Source organism: Numida meleagris, chromosome 3, assembly GCF_002078875.1.
Source record: "Numida meleagris isolate 19003 breed g44 Domestic line chromosome 3, NumMel1.0, whole genome shotgun sequence".
NCBI lineage: Eukaryota > Metazoa > Chordata > Aves > Galliformes > Numididae > Numida > Numida meleagris.
In genome coordinates, this window is record NC_034411.1 from 70326955 (window position 1) to 70352840 (window position 25886).

The 25886-nt window shown below is 35.9% G+C and overlaps 1 protein-coding gene and 2 long non-coding RNA genes across 9 annotated transcripts in view; 2 read left to right on the top strand and 1 right to left on the bottom strand.

Moving 5' to 3' along the window:
• GRIK2 (glutamate ionotropic receptor kainate type subunit 2) overlaps positions 1-25886 on the bottom strand; it is a 461962-nt gene that overhangs the window by 198643 nt on the left and 237433 nt on the right. For all 7 annotated transcript variants that reach the window (XM_021389815.1, XM_021389816.1, XM_021389811.1 and 4 more), the window contains 3 exons: positions 25360-25541; positions 21848-21901; positions 18759-18932 (listed from right to left, as the gene is read on the bottom strand). In XM_021389815.1, the coding sequence (XP_021245490.1) occupies positions 18759-18932; positions 21848-21901; positions 25360-25541 (410 nt within the window). The remainder of the gene's footprint in view (positions 1-18758; positions 18933-21847; positions 21902-25359; positions 25542-25886) is intronic.
• Positions 1-25886, top strand: part of LOC110395431 — a 44699-nt gene that overhangs the window by 16610 nt on the left and 2203 nt on the right. The window contains exons 2-3 of the long non-coding RNA XR_002436382.1: positions 24645-24739; positions 25489-25602. This is a non-coding gene — a long non-coding RNA (uncharacterized LOC110395431). The remainder of the gene's footprint in view (positions 1-24644; positions 24740-25488; positions 25603-25886) is intronic.
• On the top strand, positions 2081-5721 carry LOC110395433. The gene is made up of 2 exons (XR_002436383.1): positions 2081-3755; positions 3899-5721. It is a non-coding gene; the product is annotated as an uncharacterized LOC110395433 (long non-coding RNA).

The following is a 25886-nucleotide window of genomic DNA, read 5'->3' on the forward strand; positions in this document are numbered from 1 at the left end:
ATGTCTTTCTTGCAGTGAGGGGCCCAAAACTGGACACAGTACTCGAGGTGGGGCCTCACCAGGGCTGAGTACAGAGGGAGAATGACTTCCCTACTTCTACTGGCAACACTATTTCTGATACAAGCCAGGATGCCACTGGCCTTCTTTGCCACCTGGGCAATGTGTTAATGTGTTTACCTTTCTAAAAGCTTGATAATCGATCACCAAAAATTATGAAGAACTATAGAGCAGAGCCATATCACAAAACTGTACATCAGAATTACCCAGGAAATATTACGTCTGAAGATCAGACAATACTGAAATTCATACTGAAGATAGGATGATATGTACATTTATTCAGCAAAACTGAATTAAAAAAAATAATGTATTATGACAGAACATCTTTGATTTGTGGACTTTGTTGGGTAAGGAATTGGTTGGAAGGTCACAGACATATGGTTGTGGTCAACGGCTCTATGTCCAGGTAGAGGCCCGTTACGAGCAGTGTCCCCCAGGTGCCCATCTTGTGTCCAGTACTCTTTAACAACTTTATCACTGACAGAGATGATGGGACTGAGTGTACCCTCAGCAAGTTTGCTGACGACACCAAGTTGTGCAATATGGTTGATGCAGCAGAAGTAAGCAATGTCACCCAGAAGAACCTCAATAAATTCAAAGGTGGACCCTTGTGAACCTAATGAGGTTCAACAAAGCAAAGTGCAAGGTTCTGAACTTGGGTCAAGGTAATCCCAGATATGTATACGCACTGGGAGAAGAAATCCTTGGGAGTAGCCCTATTGAGAAGGATTTAGGGGTTTGAGTTGATGAAAAACTTAACACGAGCCAGCAGTGCGCACTTGCAGCCCAGAAGACCAATGGTATCCTGGGCTACATCAGAAGAGGGGTGGCGAGAAGTGCAAGGGAGGCAATTGTCTCCGTCTATTCTGCCTTCATGAAGCCCCAATTGAAGTACCGCATCCAAGTCTGGGGCTCCCAACACAGGAAAGATGTGGAGCTTTTGGAAAGGCTCCAGAGGAAGGCCATGAAGATGATCCAAGAGCTGTGTCAATGGTTTATGGGCGTTCGGCCCAGTTCCGTGACGAAGGGGACGGGGGATCCACGGGTCCACGCCCCAGGAAAAGAGAAAAGGGGAAAAGGGTAAGGAGATGGCCCTGAGAGCAAAGAACAGTGGCAACAATCTGAGGAGAAACAAACTAATTTACTAAATAAGATATCGGAATGCAAAATACCACACTATAATACAATATAATTACAATTTAAGCTGATAAATCCAATACAGAGAGAGAGAATGTCCCAAAATCAAGGTAGGCCTTACTCTACTACCGACGATAAGATGGCTGGAGAGCGAGGTGCTGCCAAGACGAGAGACGGCGGAAGAAGGGACAAGGTCTCGTGATTTGCAAGGTTTTATACTGCGAGCTTTTATCTTTTCCCTCCGGCTGGAAATGGTAACAGAGGAGAAAAGTACCGTGGGGACTGTAGTAGTCCTTCTCTTCTGAGAACCAGGTATATCCACTACATGATGTTATGATGTGGAATACCAATAACCGAAAATCACAAAACCATGACAAGCTGGAACATCTCTCCTATGAAGACAGACTGAAGGAATCGGGCTTGTTGAGCCTGGAAAAGAGAAGGCTGTAAGAAGACTTCATTGCAGCCTTCCAGTCTTTAAAGGGAGTTTATAAACACGAGGAACATCAACTTTTTACACAGGTAGGTAGTGATAGGACAGGGGGGAATGGTTTTAAACTAAAGGAAGGGAGATTTAAATTAGATGTCAGGGGGAAGTTTTTTACTGAGACAGTTGTGAGGTGCTGGAATAGGTTGCCCAGAGTGGTTCTGGATGCCCCGTCCTTGGAGGTGTTTAAGGACAGGTTGGATGGGGCCCTGTGCAGTCTGATCTAGTACCTTATCTAGAGTCTGGCTCCCATGCCTGTGGCAGGGGAGTCTGAACTTGATGATCCTTGAGGTCCCTTCCTACCCAAGTCATTCTATGATTCTTTGATTTAATTAGATCTATGATCTAATCAGGCACATTGGAAAAAAATCCAACAGGGATCAGTAACTTAACATAAATTGAAAAACATAATATTTTAATGAATCAAATCTTTTGATTCATTAAACAACAAACTGCCTTTCCAAGACATAGCAAAACAGATTGAGCTTGATTATGAAACAAAAATAAAGACCATAGCTATCATGGTGGAGATGATGACTAACAGCAAAATCAACAGATTACTTAATGGAAAATCAACTGTTTTCAGAATTTACTTCACCACTATTACATTTCTCCAGTGAGCCACTATCCGGTACAGGGGGCTAAAATTTTCTTGCAGAAAATTTCCATGCATTTAGCATTCACATCATAAAGTGCAATCAATCCCTCATAAGATATTCCAACTACAGTGTATGCTTTCACAGAATCACAGAATTGTAGAGGCTGGAAGGAACTTCTAGAAATCATCGAGTCCAACCCCCTGCCAAAACAGGCTCCCTAGACTGAGTTGCACAGGTAGGAGTCCAGGCGGGTCTTGAACATCTCCAGAGAAGGAGACTCCACGGCCCCCCTGGGCAGCCTGTTCCAGTGCTCTGTCACCCTCACTGCGAAGAAGTTCATATGCATATTTGTGTGGAACTTCCCATGCTTCAGTTTGTGGCCATTTCCCCTTGTCCTATCACCACGCACCACTGAAAAGAGTCTGGCCATGTCCCTTTGCCTCCCACACCTTAGATATTTATAGATTTTGACCAGATCCCCTGTGAGTCTCGCTCAAGGCTGAACATATCCAGGTCGCTCACCCTTTCCCAGCATGGTACCTCTAACTGCCCAGTGAACTCAAATACTTAATGTTATCTCCATTACTGACTGCTGAAGGCCTCATTGGGTCAACTTGTCTTACTTGATACTTCATATTTAGATTTCTTTTTCTTTCCTAGTTTGTCTTCCTAGAGACAATAGAATAAGATAATAGAATAAGATATAAACAGATGTACATAAACAGTATAATCTTAATATTTAGAGAACTCTAGGTCACATGAAGTGTTGAACTAGTAGTGAAGTGTATTTGTTATTTCTTTCTTTTTTAAGCAAACCTTGGATTTTTGTTCCTGTCCAGACAATGAAAAAACATTTTGAAAGAACTATATCACAATAAATTAGCCTGTGGAGACTTAGCTTACCAGCTTCTACAGGGCAGTTTCTAGTTAATCTGATAATGCTATGGAACCTCATAAATACTTTCAGTACTTTAGACTATTAGGATCTTACCAAAACAAAAGATCTGGAGTTTCGTCTACTTTTCTGACACACAACTACCGCCACTTTTTAAAGAGTTTAGAACTCTTCTCTGACTTCTCTCTGCCTCTGGCAAGGACTATACTGTTTGGGTTTACAGACTACAACATATGAAGAGATTATTATGTCAAGTTGCACAAAATATGATTAGATTGGTTTGAACAGATAAGGTGTGAGCATCTTCACTAAATGGCACAAGGAAGAAAGTAGAGTAGGATGCTACAGTTTCAGATATAGCTATTAACTTTCCTACTCGAGTTCTATACAACTGCATTAATGTCTTCAGAATATTCTACTTACAGGTTGGTAAAATTTTCATGAGTTCACAATAATTAAAACAGAACACAGTGCTGGAAAAACTGGGACAATGCTAATGACTGACACTCCCGAATCAGCCTTGAAAACAAAAATATTCTTCTGTTTTAGGGAAAAAGAAGTCAAAAAAAAAAAAAAAAAGGTAAGTGTCCTCAGAATACTGCCCAAACTAGGACATTTACAAATCTTGCAAGAGGGAGGAGAAAGAAAAGAGGGTGGGTTTTTTTGTGCTGTTTTGTTTTTTAAAGCAAAAAAAAAAAATCAAAAAAAAAAAAAAAAAAAAAGCTGGTGGGGAGTGGGGGAGAGATCTGTATGTGTAAAAAAATTAAAATCAGAAAGGAATTTTTTCCATTTAAGCACAGCCATTTTAAACAAAAATGTTTACAGTAACTTTTTACAACATTAAAAAGTCCTAAAGAGTAAATTCCCAACATCTTCCACACGTCTTACATTGACCTCCACTTGGTTGGATTGTAATTACCTATCTGTAATAATTCAAAACGTATCCAAAATTAGGCAACTTTTCAAAATCATCACAACTTATGTAATTCAAAGAAAACTATAGCAGTTCTAGAAAGACAAACATCTCTGTAAATGAAGAGACAGGAACATATCATCTCAGGAAAGAGCTTGCTATTTAGGAGCAAGTAATTGATAAATCTTGTATTATATGTGGTTGGCTAGCTGTTGCTAATTTATATTCCCAGAAAAGTCCTTAGGTATTTTTCTTCAACAACTATGAAACATAACACATAATAAAGACTCTCTCCTGATAGTGCTTTACTTCTTACTTCTCTATTGATAGACTTTCTCCCTTAATCCTGCTTGTGAATCAACACAGGTTCTTGACATTTAAATCCTAATTATCAGCACTAAAGAAATTTCACACAGATCAACAAAAAATTTTGATTCCCAAGGAATTCTGACCAAAATTAAAAGGAACATATGCTAAAATCCACAAGATAAAGAAAAGCAAACTGTAATCTATGCAAAAATTTGAAAATCTGCTTGTAATCTTTACTTCTGGAATCCCCTCCCTAGTAATCTTATGTACATCAATATTTTTTTTACTCATCATCCTCATGAGTTTTTTGGTTTGCAGGTTTTTAAAAGAATTTTTGCCTCAGAGAACTGCTAGTAATGATGTAAAGACTAATAAACTTCACAAGTTTTTTCTTGAATTTCATTATGTCCAAGGTAAACTTCAGTATATATACCCTTCATTGTACTGTTTCACATTCTATTGTTTCACTTCATTCTTCTTTCATTTGCATATTTTCAAATATAATCCATATTTTTATTTATTTTTGAATGAACACTAAATTGTAATCCAATCTAATCAAACTCAGAGAAACTTCAATAAAACTGACAGGTACATTAATTTTTAACCTAACATAGCTGATTTCATTAAATGAACACATACACTGTATCTGGGTGCAAAAAGAACACAAACTTCACCCTTTTTTTTTTCTTCTCTCTCTCAAGAAGTTGTAGTCACTAAGACCCACCACAGTGTCACTCTACATCCTCACCCAAAAGATGGAAACAGCATTGACACTAATGTATTTACATACATGCCCTTGTAAATGCTTGAAAGTATTTGATGAGAAGAGCAAACTGTAACCAAATAAAATTGAAGCATTAAATTCAATCTAGCAAAATTACATACAATGCCAGCAATGTGCCCTCACAGCTCAGAAAGCCAACCATATCCTGGGCTGCATCAAAAGAACCACAGCTATAAGAAAGAAGGGAACAGACTCTTCAGCACAGTCTGTTGTGACAGGACAAGGGAAAATGGTTTGAAAGTCAAAAAAAGGTACATTTAGGTTGGATATGCAGAAAAGTTGTTTTTAGAATAAGGGTAGTGAAGCACTGGAACAGCTTGCCCAGAGATATGGAGGATGCCTTGTCCCCGGAGTCATTCAAGGTCATGCTCTACGCAGCTTTGAGCAACTTTACAGAGCTATAGATGTCCCCGTTCATTGCAGAGGAGTTGGACTAGAAGACTTTTAAAAGCCCATTCAGCTCAAACAATTCTATGATTCTATTTTCTTCCAATTTTTAAGTTATTAATTATCCTAGTAAAAGTTTGCTTTATATGACAACGGCTGTGCTTGAGACTTTACTACTTACTTTTCATTTAAAGGAAACTTCTTTCAAGATCTTCATGTTTAACTCTTTACCACAAATTTGCTAGTATTGTTGTTCCACATAGATCATCTTTAATGAGGGCAAGTATTTAATCAATGTATAGGCCAAATGTGAAAAGATTAGTGTACCTTGTGAACTGAAGAGTTGTAGCAAATCTAAGCATTTCCTAACTATTGTTTTGTCCAAAGTTCTTAAGATCGGATTGTGCCAAAGAACAAAGATGCCCAATTGCTTCCAGACATTCCAATAAATCTTGCCATCTGTCAACGGTTTATGGGCTGGTTCGGCCCAGTTCCATGACTAGTGGGGCAGAGGGACCCACAGACCCATGCCCTAGGAAAGGGAAAAGGGAAAAAGGGTAGGGAGATGGGCTTAAGAACAAAACAACGAGTGGCAACGATCTGAGGAGAAACAAACTAATTTACTAAATAAGATATCGGAATGCAAAATAACATACTATAATACAATATAATTACGATTTAAGCTAATAAATCCAACAAAATGAGAGAGAGTGTCCAAAATTAAAGTAGGCCTTACTCTAATACCGACGGTGAGATGGCTGGGGAGCGAGATGCTGCCGGAATGAGAGACGGGACGAGAAGAAGGAACGTCCCGTGATCTGCGAACAGTTTTATCTTTCCCTCTGACCAGAAAATGGTAACAGGGCAGCAAACTCCTCTGGGGAATGTAGTAGTTCTTCTCTTCTGAAAACCAGGTACATACACTACATGATGTTATGATGTGGAATATCAGTAACCAAAAATCACAAAACCATGACACCATCCAAGACAGAAGCCTCTCTTTCAATGAATATAGATCTCAGTTATTTCAGTTTGTAATCATGGAACAAACTTTAGGCTGAGGATACTTGATGCATGAGGTGATATGTTCACATTTCTGTGTTTGAAAAGAAGTAAAAAACAACTATATCCACTCTATAGCATATACTCCTATGTAGCTGATATTCTCCTGAATTTCTTTTTCACCAAAATAAAAGGAGAACTTAAAATGAAAACCATTTTCAGAGGCAGAAACAGAATAGAAATATTCACAGAAGATAAAGAATTTTGGAGATCGAAGATACATCCTCTTTAAAATGTATTCTACCAATGAAAAAGAACATGAAAACAACCCTCAAATAAATTTAATTCTCAGAAGACTAAAAAATACATTACAGTACTTTCCTCTTTGAACAACTGCTACTATATTGGTTTCTATGTAATTTTTTATATGTTGTTTTTACAGACATTTACAGCAGACTTTATAAATGCACAAATAAATCACCCAATTAATCCCTGAGCCTCAACATCTTCTACAGGAGCTCATTTTCACTCTGCAGTCAACAGATAATAAAACAGTGAAAGTCAACACACTTCTGGGGAATACAAAGCACTATTACACTACCAACTAGAAAATTTGTATCAAACCTATCACTAATCAAAAGGCATATGTAGGTATGCCAGTTTTCCCCATGGAGTCCAGGATAGTCCAGTCAGAAAGTTTTGTGGAAAACACACTCTAAATTAGTCTAAAAACTCAGTGAAACAAGCTGGCAGTCCTCCAGCTGTTAACTTTATGATCCCTGGTTCCAACTCTAGGTATACACACTGTGATATGGCCTGCATAAGACCTCCTACTTCTAGCAACCATATTAACATGAAATATGAATCACAGTGTGCAGAATGCTCAGAAAATTAGGACAGAAAAAGATGAGTATTATAACAAAAGGGTTTTTTTTCTGCTTAAAGATGAAAAAATAAATATGTTTCTTTTCAAAAATATTGCAGACAAGAACATTCGTTCAGATAGAGTTATTTTACTTAGAATGAATCAACAATCTAATTTGATCTGTGTAATTTATATCAGAATAACTGCCTGCTTTGTATTTTAGGCAAGTAAAAGACTAAGAAATCCAAAATCGCCTAAGACTAACATCATTTACTACTGACTATTAATCTTCAGGTTTAATTTAAGATTAGAACTGTGTATGAAGCCTTTTGTATATATATATATAACACCTACACTCTGCAAAATCAATAATTTCAAGTATAAACATTCTGTAGAAAATCCATATGTGAAATAAAACTTTTTGAGAATGAGGAGCAGTTTATCTTTTACGTAAGCAACAGTGACATCAATCCTATCATCAGGTGTAGACTATTTGCAAAATGGTATTTTCTGAACTGTCACTTATCATGAAAATACTGAAAAGGGATTGTCCTCCATACTCAGAAACACCTTCAGATTCTCAGCCCTGACCCAAAGTAAAAGTGTGAAGGAGTGTAACAAAATAATGTACATAAAACTGTATCTTTCATTTAAGCAACTTCTGAAGACCCACTTAGACAAACTGCTTACTTCACATCAAATGCCATCATCCAGTTGACTACAACAGGACTATTGAGAAGCTTTATGTTGATTTCTCAGCAAGAAAGCGTGTTTAACATTTTGTTGAATTCAAGCTTCAACAAACAGCTCAATAAAAAAAAAAAAAAAAGAATATCCAGTACATTCATTGCTACAAATAACGGAAGGGAAGAAAAATAACAGGATTTCTTCGTTATAAATGTTGAGAGAAATGACGTGCATAGAATATTCTTTACAAAATAAAACTTTTTCACCTCCAGGCTTGAATAAATGATTCTATTCAGGTCCTGCTTGACCAACCTGATCTCCTTCTATGATCAAGTGAGCCGCCCGGGGGATGAAGGAAAGGCTGTTGATGTGGTCCACCTAGACTTCAGCAAAGGTTTCAACACTGTCTCCCACACTATTCTCCTGGAGAAGCTGGCAGCCCATGGCTTGGACAGGTACACTCTTTGCTGGGTAAGGAGCTGGCTGGAGGGCCGGGCCCAGAGAGTGGTGGTGAATGGAGTTAAATCCAGCTGGTGACCGGTCACGAGTGGTGTTCCCCAGGGGTCGGTGCTGGGGCCTGTCCTTTTCAATATCTTTATTGATGGCCTGGATGAGGCCACTGAGAGCACCCTCAGTAAATTTGCAGATGACACCAAGCTGGCAGGAAGTGTCAAAATGCCTAGGGGTAGCAAGGCCCTACAGAGAGATCTGGACAGGCTGGATCTCTGGGCTGAAGCCAATGGGATGAGGTTCAACAAGACCAAGTGCCGGGTCCTGCACTTTGGCCACAACAACCCTAGGCAACACTGCAGGCTTTGGGCAGAGTGGCTGGAAGACTGTGTAGAGGAAACAGACCTGGGAGTATTGGTTGATGTTCAGCTGAGCATGAGCCAGCATTGTGCCCAGGTGGCCAAGAAGGCCAGCGGCATCCTGGCTTGTATCAGAAATAGTGTTGCCAGTAGAAGTAGGGAAGTCATTCTCCCTCTGTACTCAGCCCTGGTAAGGCCCCACCTCGAGTACTGTGTCCAGTTTTGGGCCCCTCACTGCAAGAAAGACATTGAGGCCGTGGAGCGTGTTCAGAGGAGGGCGACGAAGCTGGTGAGGGGTCTGGAGCACAGGCCTTATGAGGAGCGGCTGAGGGAGCTGGGATTGTTCAGTCTGGAGAAGAGGAGGCTCAGGAGAGACCTTACTGCTCTCTATAACTACCTGAAGGGAGGTTGTAGTGAGCTGGGGGTCGGCCTCTTCTCTCTTATAACTAGTGACAGGACAAGGGGGAATGGCCTCAAGTTGTGCCAGGGGAGATTTAGGCTGGACATGAGGAAACACTACTTTTCTGAAAGAGTGGTCAGGCACTGGAATGGGCTGGCCAGGGAGGTGGTGGAGTCACTGTCCCTGGAGGTGTTCAAGAAACATTTAGATATAGCGTTGAGAGACATGGTTTAGTGGGGTTATTGGTGGTAGGTGGATGGTTGGACTGGATGATCTTGTAGGTCTTTTCCAACCTAGCTTATTCTATGATTCTATGATTCTATTGCATTAAAATTAGGATTTATTTTTTTTTAGTATTTCCAGGAGATCACATATCCTCTAATTATTTTAAATAGGATATCCTATCTCTGCTGTTTACACTAGATAGATTTTCAGGACTTGGGAAGTGGGAGTATGAAGAGTGTAAAAACTGTGATATCTGAAATATTTATTTTACAACGTGATAGTTGATTCTCTTCGTTGCATCTAGCACGGTATTTTGGTACCTATTTCCTATGTTGAATGTAGCTTAAGACTGCAATGGCCTCAGGTTCATAAAGAAAATATACAATAATGAAAGCACATCAGTTTTGTTTCCAGCCTGACGTGAAGGTATCCACACGCAGTTTCAGGCCGATGCTTGAATACTCTCACAGGTTGTTTAATGTATGTGTGCTTGTGACCACTATAGTCCCACTGGACTGTTTAAGAGGAAAATATAGTCACTGATACAATTCCAGCTAGAAGTTTGATTAAGCTGCCTAAATACAGGCATATAGCACCATCTGAAATTCTCAGAGGTATCTGCCACATCCACAGAAGGTGGGCAGACATGACTGCGGATTTAAAAGAGACCTGTGCTCTTATGGAAGGGGAGGTGGAGGCCAGGTACAATATTCTGTGGAATATGGAAAGGCACTGAAATTGAGTCCATGGTGTTCTGGATAGGAAATAGCATTACTCCTTGGCATATGAGCCCATCTAAAATAAGAAACAGTTTGCTGCTGCTCAATGAAATAAGGAAAAAAAAATTATAAGGAGAAGCAATATCTTTTACTAGGCAAATATACACATATATATATATGTAGAAATGGGAAAACATTCAGGCATATAGCCCTCCAGCTTTTTCAGCAGAGAGAATGCATGCCCAGAAGCTTGCTTATTCCCACCAGCTATGTCAAATAGTCTAGTAATTAGTAAACATTAGCTGTAACAGAAAATGTAACACACGCCTGTTTTTCATGATGTAACAAAATAATGAGCAGAGCGCTTACCAAACTATGATCAAATTAGCAACCTGAATATTCTGAGACATACTTACAGTCTCTATGATTTTTCAACATTTGCCACAATTAGCTATGCATTTTTGCCAGTTATGAACAAGAGCCTGTATGCTGCAATCATAAAAATCTACATGGCCATCCAGAATGTGTCCTGTCTTTCACATCATTGTTGTCACTGCTAAAATGTACCACCCACCACCTCACTGCGCTCACATCCACAGTCTGATCTGCACAAACATTCAGCAAGCATCACTGAATGTCAACAGGTGCAATTTTTTCAACTACACCCTTCTGCTACTCACACACTTCCATGTCAGACGTGTTTTTGTCAGACTACCCCTCTGCTGCTATCTGTCACGTGCCAACAAAATGTAGCGGAATATTGGAGGGAAGGTTCAACCTCTACTGCTATACCTCCAATATCCAGCTCTGACATTATGGGACAACATAATAAAATAGGAGGCATTATTTTCAGAGCAGACTTTATACATTACCATATTTAATTACTAAGCTGGGGATGCCTATAGCAAAGCAAAGTCTAGTCAAATTAGATACATACTCTGAGTTCCATAGGACCTGGAATTTACCCTCAACGAAAGTTTAATTCTCACTGTTGAGTACCTATCAATGGTAACTAATAGGCAGTGCCACTGTGAAGCTGGTAAGCACACAGTAAGGTCTAAATTACTGGTTCTTTTCACTCCAGAAATTAAATGATTTGCATTGTTACTTAACTCATGGCTCCACTGCCACCATTACATGCCCTAAAACTGTAAACACAGTGGTTGCTAGAATGGTTCATATCACAAAAATCTCTGCTGATTACCAGCTTTTTTTTTTGCTTTTGCTGCTCCTAACAATAGCATTCTTTACTCATAACAGCAAAGAAACAGAATAAAAGTAATACTACATTTTGTTCACCTTTCTTGAAAATTTACAATAAATGCAGTGCATAAATGAATGATAAAACTGAATTTCAAAATGCTTCTCTTATGAAAACTGTCTTCTTGGACACAGGTGATTATTGTTTATTGGGTTGCAGTCCTTAGACTTTAAATTTCATACAGTGCAGATACTTGAATATTTCATGAGTAAAGGCACTTACATTCCTATTTCAAAAAATAACCTATGCTCTCACTAGCCTTACAGACTATGTATGAGCTTTTGCAGGTTGCACAAGTTCTGACATTTTCCTACTTGCTGTTACATTTAGAGTTCCCTCTATTACTTCACGAAGACGTAGCAGGAGTGTTCTAACATGCAAGTATTATATAAATATTACTGTATTTACAAATATCTGCATGTACCCTCAAACACATCTGGTATAATTTTATATCTTCCACAGGATATGAGCTGCAATTTATTTCTCATAAATGCTACACAACACATACATATCTTTGCTTCAAGGACAGGACTGCAAGTTTCTGAAAGATCTTTTCTCCTAAAATAATAACAAAGACTACAAGCAGGAGTCAAATATTTAATAATGTGATTAATTTTCATCTGACATATCATTTCTAAAACATAGCACAAAATCTTGCACAATCCCTAAACTCATGAAGTTAAATGTGCCTAGGGGAGATTATTAGCTTGTAATTGTCATGGTTTTGTGATTTTTTGTTGTCAGTATTCCACATCATAACATCATGTAAAGTACTGGCAAGAAAGAGTTAATGGCCTGATTTCTGGGGATTGCCTTTTTTGGGTGTTTTTGGTTCTCCGAGGGGGAGGGAAGGAGCTGCACACCCCAGGGGTGTTTGCGTCTGGATGGGCTGGTGAAGCTGCCCTGCAGACCAGGATTCTCTTCCTTCCTACCCGGCTGAGAAGCACGTGGTCCCGCTGCAGCTTACGGTGTGAGAATCTCAGCTTGTAACTCTCTCTGTTTGATTTACTGGCCTCAATTTCGATATAATATTTAGTAAATTAACGTTCCTGCTCAGATTGGTGCCGCTGTTTTTAGATCCGTCTACCAGTTCCCTACCTTTCCCCTTTTCCCTTTGTCTTCCCCAGGCCGAGTCCCCTGCCGCACTAGCCGCCAGACCAGTCCAGGCCGGCCCCTAACCCGCCAGTTTTGTTTGGTTTTTTTCTCCTTTCTCTCTTTTCTGAGCCTACGGGCCTGCTGTCCCCCTGTCACGGACACAGATCCTTAGATAACACCGTGACAGTAATGGAGCAATCAGCAATTGTTTAGGATTCTCTTTGAAGTACACAGTTGCTTTCACACTGTTCTACTGAACATAGCAAATCCAGAAAATACCTTTTGCTAAAGGGATAATTATGAAGTTCTCCATGTAGCAAGCTCCCCTCTCTGAAGCTCTAAATCACACTCTGAGGCTGATCTGAAATGAACATTTCTCTTTTATGGATTTTTTCACCTTCATGAATGCTAACTGCACCCTTTTCTCATCAAATCCTTCTGTCCAGTCACCGTGCCTGCTACCTCAAATATAAATTACATTCAGTTGTTAGATGCAGATAAAAAATTGCAATTTCACAAATATCTTCCTGCTGTAAAAAAAAAACTAAATGACTAATTTGTAACAAGTTATTCACCAAATTGGAAGTCCTGTTCATATCCCATAAAACAACTTATCACTAGATTAAAGAGATTACCATATCAGATATACACACAAACAAATATTAAATAATTTATTATTCTAAAGAAATCAGAACATACTCTAGGGAATTAGCAGGAAGTAAAGCAGCTGCATAATCTGTCAGCATGTCTAGATAAGCACCTAAACTTCATTAAAACACTAATTCAACAAATCAAAATGTCACACTTGCACTGAATCTATTTTTCACCCCCAAGTAACAATAAAAAAAAGAAAACAACTTTAATATAACTTTCTTCTTCACAGTGTAGAATTTGTATCTAGTGTAATAATGTTACTTTTTAAATGACTTTGTACAGTTATGAAATATCCGGATGTGAAGGATGAGTTAGGTCAAATGAAGGAAGTCATTTGACCATTTAGCTTCAGAAGCATACTGAAGGAAAATCTTGCATGCATCATAAAATTTTGCTTTATTTGGGAGAAAGGTAACCAGAGAATTCTGTAGATTGCTGGGAAAAAAAAAAAGGAAAAGGAAAAGGGAGAGAACAAAATTAGACTTTTAAAAAAGAAACCAGTTATATGAAATACTAGTATTACTAATAGTGTACATTTCCAATTTTGCATCTTCCTGATTTCTTGAGCTATTAACTAAAAGCTTAGTTTTAATAATTCTTGGTTAAAATCTCTTCCTTAACTTCTGTAGTATTTTTAACTCATGCTTCTTCTTATATCACTCTTCTCACCTAACTTCAATCACAATGAGCCAGAGACATGTGGTTTCAAGTCAATTGTATAAAATGTTATTTCAGTAGGATATTGAAGCTGGCAAACACATACTTGTCCTTCCAAACCAGTAGAATGATACTCTAAGTATTATTCCCATCCAACTATCTAATGTGGGAGCTACTTCCCATTTTCATTAAAACCTTTAGTAAGCCTTGGTTTTATCATGCCAAAAACTGGGCCACTTTTTTAAATTCTAGTTTATGACGACTTCTAAGCTACAAGTGATATGATTGCAAAGTCTTCCCTCATCCTTTTAATCTTTTATTGTCTACAATTTCAAAAAGTCTACTTTTCTACTGTATTATCTTAATGAAATTAGTTTAATATGATTAAAAAAAGGTTTATCTTAAAGTAGGCCAAAATGCTCTGCTGGTTATCAGATTATTTCATCTGATTATAATTGACCATTTAACATGGCATTTACTCACCAGTCATATTCATTACAGGATTTTTCAACTATAATAGTTTAATATTACTGAAAATAGACCATTGTTGACCATTCACATCTAACTAGCCTCCTCCTCTCCTACTCTTACACAAATTTACATTATTCTCTTTTTCATTTTCATTTAAAATTCCAAAGCAATTATCATTTCAGCATTTTTATTGTATCATGCTAAAGGATTAGTTTACAATGAACGTCCTAGACAGCTCTTCAGAGGGAATGCCCTGCCTATTCTTTCGATCAAAGATCCTTGGATCTATCTTCCTCCTAAGGAAGGCTACACATCAGCTCTTACAAATTTCAAATCTTTATTCCTAAGGGCTTTTTTTAGTATTATTCATGAAGTTGTTTTTTTAAATTAGATTAAAACTTCATACACAGAAATATACCATGAGCCCATCCTTGGTATGTAAAAATGCTCTACATTTTTGCCCTCAGTATTTGACAGCACTTTCAATTTCTACTAAAATTGGCTTTCATATGCCGAGAAATACATTCCATGTTGGAGAAGAAATAACCTTGAAAAACACACCATGTCCAGAAAGGTAAGGAGGAATAATTATTATTTAAAAAAAAAAAAAAAAAACAGGAGAAATAATAATGGAACGAGAAAGCACAGTTCTCCATTCTATACAGCAGCCTACGAAATGTATCAGACCCAAACTATTATTTGTCTGAGGAAACCCAGTACTGATATTAGCTATAGTATATTCAAGTACCTCAGTGCTTCCTTGCACCTGCCATATGCAAGTACTGAAGTGAACAATGAAGCATAGAATTAATAATCAGATTAGAATAAAGCACTCTCTTTCCTACGTAACATGAAAGCAGATAGCTAAATCAGATGACTGCAAAAGCAATTAGTAATGAAAACTTCATGTTAATTAAGCAGCAGAACTTGTTAGGTCATCTTAATTATGAATGCTAAGTTCTGACTCGAGGCATAAAACACTATGGAAGACTAATAGCAGCATAGTAGAATTCTGAACTCACTCAATTCATATCTGCTTGGTTTGAATGACGACTGTCATACACAGATGTAGGAATGCATTTATATTGTTTTATTGTGCTTCTTTTTCCTTCTATGTTCTACTTGACAGACTTAATAGTAAGTCAGGTATACCAAAGTAAAGTTTCTTGTTCCTCTGTTTTACAGTATATCTTCATGTTAATACAGTACGTATTATAACAGGACATAACAAAAATATTCACTGTTCATAAATTTTTCTATACCCATTTTATTATTATGAATAGTTATACAAGCAAAACCTTTTATCACAAGAAGCTTGTGTAAAGAAAATGCGTGTATTCTGACACAACACATCCAAAAGTAAAGATACTGAATATTTCCAGATTCTCTTGAGAGATAGATAGAAGAAATCAGATATACTGTGGTTATTCCTGATATCAGATGACATTTTTATTTTAAAATTATTTATTAAATAATAGAATATGATAGCATTCATTAAGTAGTTGAAATGGTTTTTTTCAAAGCCTGTACAAATGAAATTTGGAAGCCGAAAAAAGGAGAATGAAGTCTGCTGGAATTTTTTTTTGTTGCCTCTAATCTTTTCAAGTGTGCTAAAGCATCACCCTTCCCAGAGTTGTCCTGAGCAACAGCCTGGAAACAAAGGAAAAAGTGCTTTGAATCAATAGGCTCCACCATTGGAGATTTGATTTGGAATCTTCCAAAGAGACAAGAAGAAATTTTATACTCTCTTTTATGATGTTGGTATACTAATGAGAGAGTTATATATGCCTATAGAAAATAGCTTAAAGCCAGTAAACTTTAAGACTGGGGAATCTATGAATCACTAAAAACAAAATATTAAATTTAATTAAATGTCAGGGTTTAACTGACAGTTCTAACTCTGGCATCATGTATAAGCATGTGGTGGAAATTTTGGAAGAAGGACATAACACAAACACCAACTGAGCTTATAAATTTTGTGATCAAAAAGTTCCTGGTTTTATACCACTCAAAACCAATCAGACTCGCCTGATGTTTCTGCTCCTAGAAATAAATACCTTAGATTTTTTTATTTGGCAAATTCTCTACTTACAGATGTTTTAACACCTTGTTAAAGGACTTTTTTTTTTTTTTTTTGGCTCAAGCTAAAGCCATTCCTGTTAAGCAGGATTTTGCTACTGTTTTTCTGGATAAACTGCCATCATTAGCAACCAATGAAAATAAAACAACTTTTCCAGATCAGCCTATATCACTTTAATAGAGTATTCCTTAGCAGCAATCAATATCTGTGCAGCATCTTTGATTCCTCAGTGTATTTCTGACTTTAAATACACATTAACTTCAGTGAAATGGAAGTCAAATTTGTCTAACCTAACAACTATTGACAGTCAATAAAATGACTTATTTTATTCCACTGAGTACAGAAAGAACTTTGAGCAAAGACATCATGACATAAATTTATTTTACGCCTTCCAAAGGTATTTGTTTTAAAATTCATATCCTTTTTATGCCTTTTCTGCTTCTAAGTCCTAGATCATAAAATCTTTTTAACCCCTTAAAACTTGACAAGATTCTTAGGCCTTTAAATTATACCTGTATATCTCAGGTATCTAAAACTCAGGTAATGAAATTACATTTAGATGCTTCTCCTCCACAAACAATTCCCATCAAATATTCATCAGAGTTAGTACGAATACTTGGTTCCTGTAACTACAGAAAGCATTCAGAAGTACAGAGAGGGCTCTTAAGGGTAAACAAGAGAATCCCATATGTTTTTCATGCATTTCTTTGTCTATCCTGAAAGTATTGCTGTAATGTACAATCTTATGCAGTAATATGCTACCAATAATAAGCTTCTGCATCACAACACAAACTTTTCTAAGAATATCGCTTTCTTTACAGCACCGCAAAAAACAAAACCATGAGAATGGCTCCTGGAACTCTATTCCAGTTTCTATCACTCTGTGACTTTATTGACCGCAGCCCAGTGTTTTGATAATGTAACTACTGCTACTGATCTTGACCTCAAATGTCTGAGGTCAATTAAATCTTTGATCAATGCCTAAAATATACAACTCCAATGAGTGAGATGAATTGCTACGATGTTTACTTTGAAAAAGTTAAAAATCAAAGAATTAAAGTATTAATGCAGCAAGAAAGCACGAAACAATACCATCAAATCATAATCAGTAGCTCTACATGAACTACATGCATCCTTCAAACATTTCCAGAATTTTGGGGGACTAACTTGCTTATTTGGAATTACTTGGGGAAAAGAACAACGAATCTTTACAGATCCCAGCATATTACACTTAAAAAGTGCAGCACAATAAAACTATTACTTAAATTAATCTTAAAATGTTTCCAATTTTTATATTAAATACTATACATAACAGAAAAATAGAAGAAAAAAATATTTTAAAAGGATAGTTTTCTAAAAACAAGACAAAAAGACAACTTTTAAAAATACGTATTTTCATTTAGTATATAGTATCTATAGAATCTTTAAATCCTATCATCAGAAACAGTTGTTCACAAGACTACTTATGTTACATGGTTCATCTAACATAATCTACGAAGTTATTATATAGCTAAGATATGAATCTTCAAGAAACAGAAGGTTATTTTTTTCAAATTGAATATTAAATGTCTTCTAAAATTCTAAAGAGCAATAGAACTCTTATCAGCAAAGATGTTAGAAATCGCAAATTTGATAATTCCAATTAATTTCAAAAACAAAGTAGATCTAATGTAGGATACATTTCAAATAAATCCATTCCTTTTAGCACCATATTAGATTTAATTCCAACAAATAAATGAAGGCAAGAGAGTTAATGAAAACTCAGCAATGAAAGTTTATTTGGATGAAAGTGATTTTCATTTTCAGGAACTGAGCAGAGACTGGAGAATAACAACAATGAAAGAAAATATAAAAAAATAAAAATGTATTGTTTAAGTAAGTGCATAGAAACTGGAAAGGGTAGTAAGACAGGATTCTTTGTAATTTTCATAAATTATGTTTTAAAAAAGAATTCTGCAGACATGAAATAGAAAACATGATAAAGAAGTTAAATAAATAAGAAAGAAAATAAAAAGGCAGAGACAATGTGATTTAGCTTGATTTTGGCTGGGATTTGACATGATGCTACACTATGTTCACCAACAATATGTTTTGAGCCTGTAGAATATTAAAATAAAACGCCAGTTATTGTCTGAATAATAATCACAATAATATTTGTCTCCATGCCTCAAAAAATTTTTTCGTCACAGAAATGGAAAATTGGGATGGTGGGGGATATGTTCACAAGCATATAAAAAAAAAAAGACTAAACACTGATATTCATACCGTCATAAATCCATCCAGCAAACCTGAATCAGGCTTAGGAGGTGCTTGCAATCGCTCCATAGACCACTTTTCAATGATAGATGACACTTGGCTATTTTCCGTGTTTAAAATTCTGAATCCTGTCATATTAACACCACTATACCGATAAGGTTCCACATCTAAGGCAAACAGGTCCTGAAAAAAATAAACATTACATAAATATTTTGATATACTGCATTTTCAACTTTGAGATTGAGATGCAGTACTACAGTTGCTGCATATGCAAGGAAATATGTTCTGTTTATTCGGAGGACAGCATACGTCAAATAACTCAGGCCAAATAACTCAGCTGACCAACAGCCCAGTTCACAGAAGAAGAACTTCAATTGCTTTAACAACCACAACAAAAAATAACCAAGTCTTATAGGAAACGTTAAGCTCGGTAGCAGGACTATGAGCTCCAATAGTAATGACTTCTATTTTATTCTTTTGGCCCACAATGTTAGAGGCAGATTTTGGTGGCATGGCAGTAGAGGTTGAACCTTCACACCAGTATTCCATTAAATTTTGTTGGAGTGCAGCAGATAAAATCAGAGGGGAAGTCTGACAAAATAGAATCTGACATGGAAATGCATATGAGAAGGCAAGGGGTTTAATTGAAATCCTCCATGCTGAAAAAATGGCACCCACTGACATTCATTGATGCTTGCTGAATGTTTATGGATACCAAAACAGTGGATGTGAGCACAGTGACGTGATGGCTGGTACATTTTAGTAGTGGTGGCAGAGATGTGAATGACAAGCCATGTCCTGGAAGGTCATGCAGATTTTTACAAGTGCAGGATTCAGCCTCTTGTTCATCGCTGCTGAAAATGCATAGCTAATGGTGTTGAATACACTGAAAAACAGTGCTTTGTATCTGTGAATCCACTCTATCAAATGGTGTGGTATTCTTTGTATCTGTTTCCATAGAAATAAATAGGTGACATTACTTTCTGAGCTACGTAAGTGTAGTATGCCAGTAGGCATAAATATTATTACTAATCCCTAAAAACACTCTTTTTTGGCTTACCAGAAACAGACTTTACATGATAAACAGAGCAGTCTTCCTGCATTTTCTCTCTGTATGAAACTTACATATCTTTAGACATTTAAATGGGAGGATGGAACAAGAAGACTGTACATGGCCTGCAGCTTTTGATTATGGCTTAAATTGAACCAAAAGCATTCTTTATATCTACCAATAATAAACACAGACCAATTCTTGATTAGGAATTTCTCTCTACAAGTGTAACATTTGCCAACTGATTAAATTTCAATATTTCATGAACAAATAGCCATGACTCATTTGGTTTAGCTAAGCACATCAAATGAATTTTCATTTGGTTTACTTCTTGGCTTTTCTGTTTCCTTTTAAATAAATTTTTAAAGTGGCATAATGAGACACTACTTCCAAGCAACATGTTTCTGGTTTCACTGAAGACAGAAATTCTCCAAACTTTGTCTTTAATTTCCTTTTTAATTTACTCTTTGCTTACAGTTTAATACAGTTTAAATTGCCGTGAAATAGTAGTTTGTTATATTTCCCCAAATCCATTTATTTACTGACTAGAACTGAAGAAAACATAATATTGTACTATGGAAAACCAAAATATAATTCAGTATTATATGTTAAATAGTTAACACTGTTTTTTCTAAAAATCAACCACAGATACCAGGCACTACCTGTTTTCAATTACATGTAGTAATTACAATACCATTTCCTATATATGATACTTGATATATACTGGGGTCAAAAGTTATATATTTACAGATAACTTAATTCATTTCCTCTTTCTAAAGAAACTTTTTTTTTTTCAAATGAAAGACTGACTAGAACTATGTTTCACATTTCTCTTAAAAATCCTGTCAATTTTTGCTTTGAAAAAAAACTCAAAAACTCAGATGTAATTGTTTAATCCAAACACACTCATGTTTACACTGGAATATAATAAATGTACAAAACAATATTATGTCCATATATTACAAATACACACAGGTTGGTGTATTAATGAGCTTCTGCATTAGACCCTGAATCAATCATGGGAGAGTACACAGCAGACTGCTATAAACACCATGGCTGGAAAATTTATTTGACAGGACTTTCAACATGTCAGGTGAGAAGCAATTAATATATCAAAATAACTAATTTCTGATGCAAGCACCAAAGTTACACTGCAAAATAAGAAACTATAATTTGTGCACATTAAATTATTGTTTGATAGCTCCAAAAGAATGTAGTCCTTGTTGCTCCTAAAAAAGCTAATGTACTAACAAGGAAGCAAGAATGACAGAAATTTTGATTTTTAAACATAACATTAAGAATAAAAATAAAATGCTAATGGACAGCATACAACTCAAAGATGCAATTTTCATCACAACATCAAAATGAAATTTGACACAGACTGAAAATCTGAGACTAATGAAGGAAATTCAGTTGCGTGCAATCCTAAATCCACGATAGCACAACTTGCCATTCTATAATGTGAGATATTTGTGCCGAGCCTTAACAGTTCTAATGAACTTCAGAATTTACTATGCTTTCTATTCGAAAAGCTATTTCCATATTAATATTTTCAGTAAACTTGTTTTGTGATTCTGAGATGAACTGTCCACCCTATCACAAAGGATTCATTTTGTTTAGGACTTAAACATGCATGAAATTTTAAACATAGGTCATTTCAAGCATGGTTTTATGAAGTCACTTCTTCCTTGTGCTTGAAATGGCTTGTGTTTTAGGATGCTTAATGCACTGTAATCTAAATAGGTAAATTTGAACACAAAGGAAAACAGAAAGGCACACAACTCTATTATCTACTTAACTCTATTTAAGTTTAAAATTAGTACTAAAGAGTCATTTACTCAGATCTGCCAGATTCCAGGGCACACTGTTGAACAATAATTAAATCATCTTGATCAGTTTTAACTGAAAGAAAGAAAACTCAACAGAGAAAACATAATGTACACACACTTCATTCTACAGACTTTTTTTCTTGATTTGTCAGATAATATAATTAAGGAAAGTAACAACTTTGCTAGATGTCATCCGTATGTTGTTATATGCCACTTACCAGTGTGGTAAAGATATAGTGATAGTATTCCGTCATCATTCCCATAGCTAAAGCCTTAAAAAAATAAACAAAAGATTAATGTTTCTGAGTTCACATAATACATTTTTATCACACTTACACTGCAAATGAAAAGCTGCAGAAGATGACTGGGTTGGAATTGTACTAAAATTAGGTCAAGCAAGTCATTTCCTAGCAGTTAGAGCAGATTACTGACTATTAGAGAAATTTATGAACCAGATCATCTGATACAAAGAATATTATTAGACTGTTTAGAGCAGTAAATGGGAAAGAGGCTTATAGTTTTACATACTAATGGATGCATTAAGTTGCCACACAAAATTACAATTGACAATATTTTCATTCATTATTGAGCTCCCCATCACCCTAAAAAGAATAACCGAACAGGATTTTTTTTTCTATTTTGATTAGTGATATGCATTTAAAACAAGGACCCAAGCATATACTTCAGGCATATACATTTTTCCAGCCATGAAAGAAAATGCTCTTTATGTACATTTTTACTAGCAAGATACAGTGTCTCGGCATCTTCATGTCTTGTTAAGTAATATCAAATAGTTTCTGATCAACTGTGCATTTTAAAATGTTCATTCTTTTTTCTTAACTGTGTAAAAACAAATATTTGTAGATATTCTTTTAAAGCAATAAGCTAGAGATATCTCACCACTGCATCACGTGCTTTTTCACCTGAAGAGCATGTATGGATACACAATATCTTCTTATCCTACACAAAAGCTGCCACAGTCTAGTACCATTTATATAAACATTTTAGTGTTTGATAGTATTTTTTGTACCTCGCTTTAGCACTGTTAAAAAGGCTACACAAATACAGAATATTCTCCTACTCTCCATGAATTACAAAGAGAATTCTTTGCCAATTTTCTACCAGTTACACCTCCTTAAGTGCATTGAAGGCAATAATTATACAATTGTAATAATAGCAGAATTTGTATACAAGAGAATTTTCAGCTTTGAAGGCTGTGTGAGCTTCTTTACTTGTGACTTTGTCTGAGAAAAGAATAAATGACTAGTCTGTATGTTCTTTTCCAAACAGAATTGAAAAGCTAAAGCAAAATTGAAATAGCAGCTGCAGATCAGAGCTTTTAGCTTTGACAAGACTGGCAAAAATTGTAACAACACTTTTTCAAAGGATGCCTTTGCCTGTATTTAGAACTGGAGTATAGTCTACCAACAGCAAATTGAATTCTGTAAAACACAGGAAGACCATTATCTCATGAGAAATATCACAACTCAAGGTAGAAACCTTACAACACCAAACACTGTTAGCATTTTAATTATTCTCTAATAAAGTCATATAAACATCCATTTACACTCAGGGATTTCACTCTCCAAGCAATCTCTCCATAAGAATATTTTAAATATCTCCACAAGAAAATTTTAAATATTGACTGCTTTCCCTGGTTACCTGACGATGTAGTAACCATTGACATTTGTTTTGATACAATCATGTTGTCTGAATGGCGAGTTTTTTATTTCCTTTTGTGATGTATTTTTGACCAGAAAACAGTAGTTGTCATTTCACTGATTTTGATCTCTCATGGTACTCTTTTTTCTTTATTTCCAAACTGGTTTTATTCCCACCTTTTACTCCCATCTTCATTTTTAATCATTACAATATTCATCCCAAGAAGAAATCCATTGTCATGTCTTCTCAGGTTCACCCCTCCATTTCGAGAGACATTCAGTTAATTCATATATCCAAACCAATCTTTATCTAAATAAATGCCTATATTTATTATTATATTTAGCAAACATTTATACACAGTGCATTTGGAATGATATCATCAAAATTTTCTTAACATACTTTTTTTGTCAATTTTGAAAGCAGAGTCATGCTCAGCTGAAGAACTACCAATTTTAGACACTTCTAAAACATTGCAATAGTGAAGCTAGATGGACAACTAAAAGATTAAAGAAATTGTAAAAAGATTAAAGAACTGCTCCTGTAGCCTCTTTTTATATTCTCCAGGACAAGCACAGTAGGCTGATAAAACGGTTCATAATTTGACTTAAAGAAGTTGCATGCTCATTCTCAGATCTTGGAACATGATTAAATACAGAATGGTTTTCATTTTCCTCCCATTTCTCTCTACTCATTTTTTTTTCACAATGTTGTATACAGTGAAATAAAAGTTTCCTTTCACGTAAAAACTACTAGGTACTGCATAAATAATGTATGTTGATTGAGTTATTGTAGTACTGCAGCTTTGTACTGCTATTAATATTTTCCATCTGCATTTTTAAGATGTTAAAGGAATTAAATATACATTTAATGATTTAGGCTAAACAATTGGACTAATTACACTGCCTTACATTAAGTGAAGACCAAAAACTGTCAGCAGATATTAAAATAACTAAGAATTAATGAAAGAATTTTAATCAGCGCACAATAAAGCAACAAATGATAGTATCCATGCATGCTTACCAACTCTTCTAATTGTACCCACAGCTGTACCCTGAGGTATCATTAACAAGAGACCTTTTTTCAAATCTTAAAGAATGTATTTACTTTATTTTTGAACTAAATGATACAATATGCTAGCAAACATAATATGAATATGAATTGCAGTCACTAAAAGCTGTGCATTAGAAACGCAGAACACTGTTTTGTTTCAGGTATGTTTCCTAACCTAATTGCAAGTCATAGCTCAATTGAAAAACTATGAGAAAAATGGTCTTTAAAGAATTCCAAGTCTGTGGGTCTAGCTCACTGCATTACAGAAGATACTCAAAGGCATGCATTTGTTGTGTGCTTCAGGTTTACTGTCAGCTTTATTACAAGCTCCATTCTTCGTGTATTACCATCTTCTCTTTGAAGACAGCACTGGAATATGCTTCAGCAATAAAAATACTGTAAGTATTAGGGTTTCTGGTATCTCTTGCCTACTCATCTTATTTGTACGCAACAGAGCAAACACTTTGAAAGCATCTGTCCAAATGTGTTCACAGACTTATTACTAAAGGAGTAGAATATGGCTCTAAAAATATCAATTAGTTCTGTCCTTCCAGAGGATTCCACTATTGTGCTAATTCGACAGCATACTATTCAAATATTACTACTTGAATAAAATTACACAATTTAGAAGCTTTAATCAGAAAAAATATATATAAAATAACTCTAAGCAAGCATTTAAAACACTAGCTCAAAGCATTAATTCTCCAAAATGCCAAGGCATTACCTTTTCTCTGTGATGTGTGTTATGAAATACCTTTCCTCCCCCCACACAGACAAATCAAGCTGTTTCTTTAAAAAAAAAAAAAAAAAAAAAAAAAAAGATAATGGAAGCAGATATCATTACAGGTGCCAATAAAATTATCTCTGAAAGCCTTGGCTGATTTTCGGTTAGGCCTCAGTAAAACTAACATACAATTTAACTGCTTGTTAAAAGCCATTAAGACTGGATATCATTATATCCATTTATTATATTATTAAAGAAAGAATATTAGGTCATCTGAAGAAAAATGAGGATTACCTGTTTCAAGATGCCTGCTGCCATTTCATGGCTGCAGTCAAAGATTACATGGAATTCCTTTCCTCTTTTCATCTCCTTTAACAATGGCTTTGCATCTTTCGTGTCAGCTGGTAACTGACGGATTTTTAGTCTCAGGTTGTATCGTGACGGAGCCTTGATGAGCTCTTGTAATCGAATAAGGCCTTAAAGAAAATAGAGGAGTCAAAGAAAAGAAAATCATCAAAACAGGAACCTGAGTTGCTGGTAGGACAACTTACTATGAACATTCAAAATTTTCTGAATTTCTCTCCCTTCTTAGCATGCTACAGCTGATACAGAGAAATGTATTAAAAAGAGTATCTTCACTCCCTCTGCTTTCCTATCACAGGTCTTTCTTTTTCCTTAATATTAGCAGACAGTAAGTACTTTCAGTTTGTATCATCTTAAGTAAGACAAATTTTCCTTCAGGGAACTATAATACTGCTCTTCAAAGAATGTGTACAATTATTTTATTTCAGTTAAAGTGACATCCCAGACTAATAGTTTAT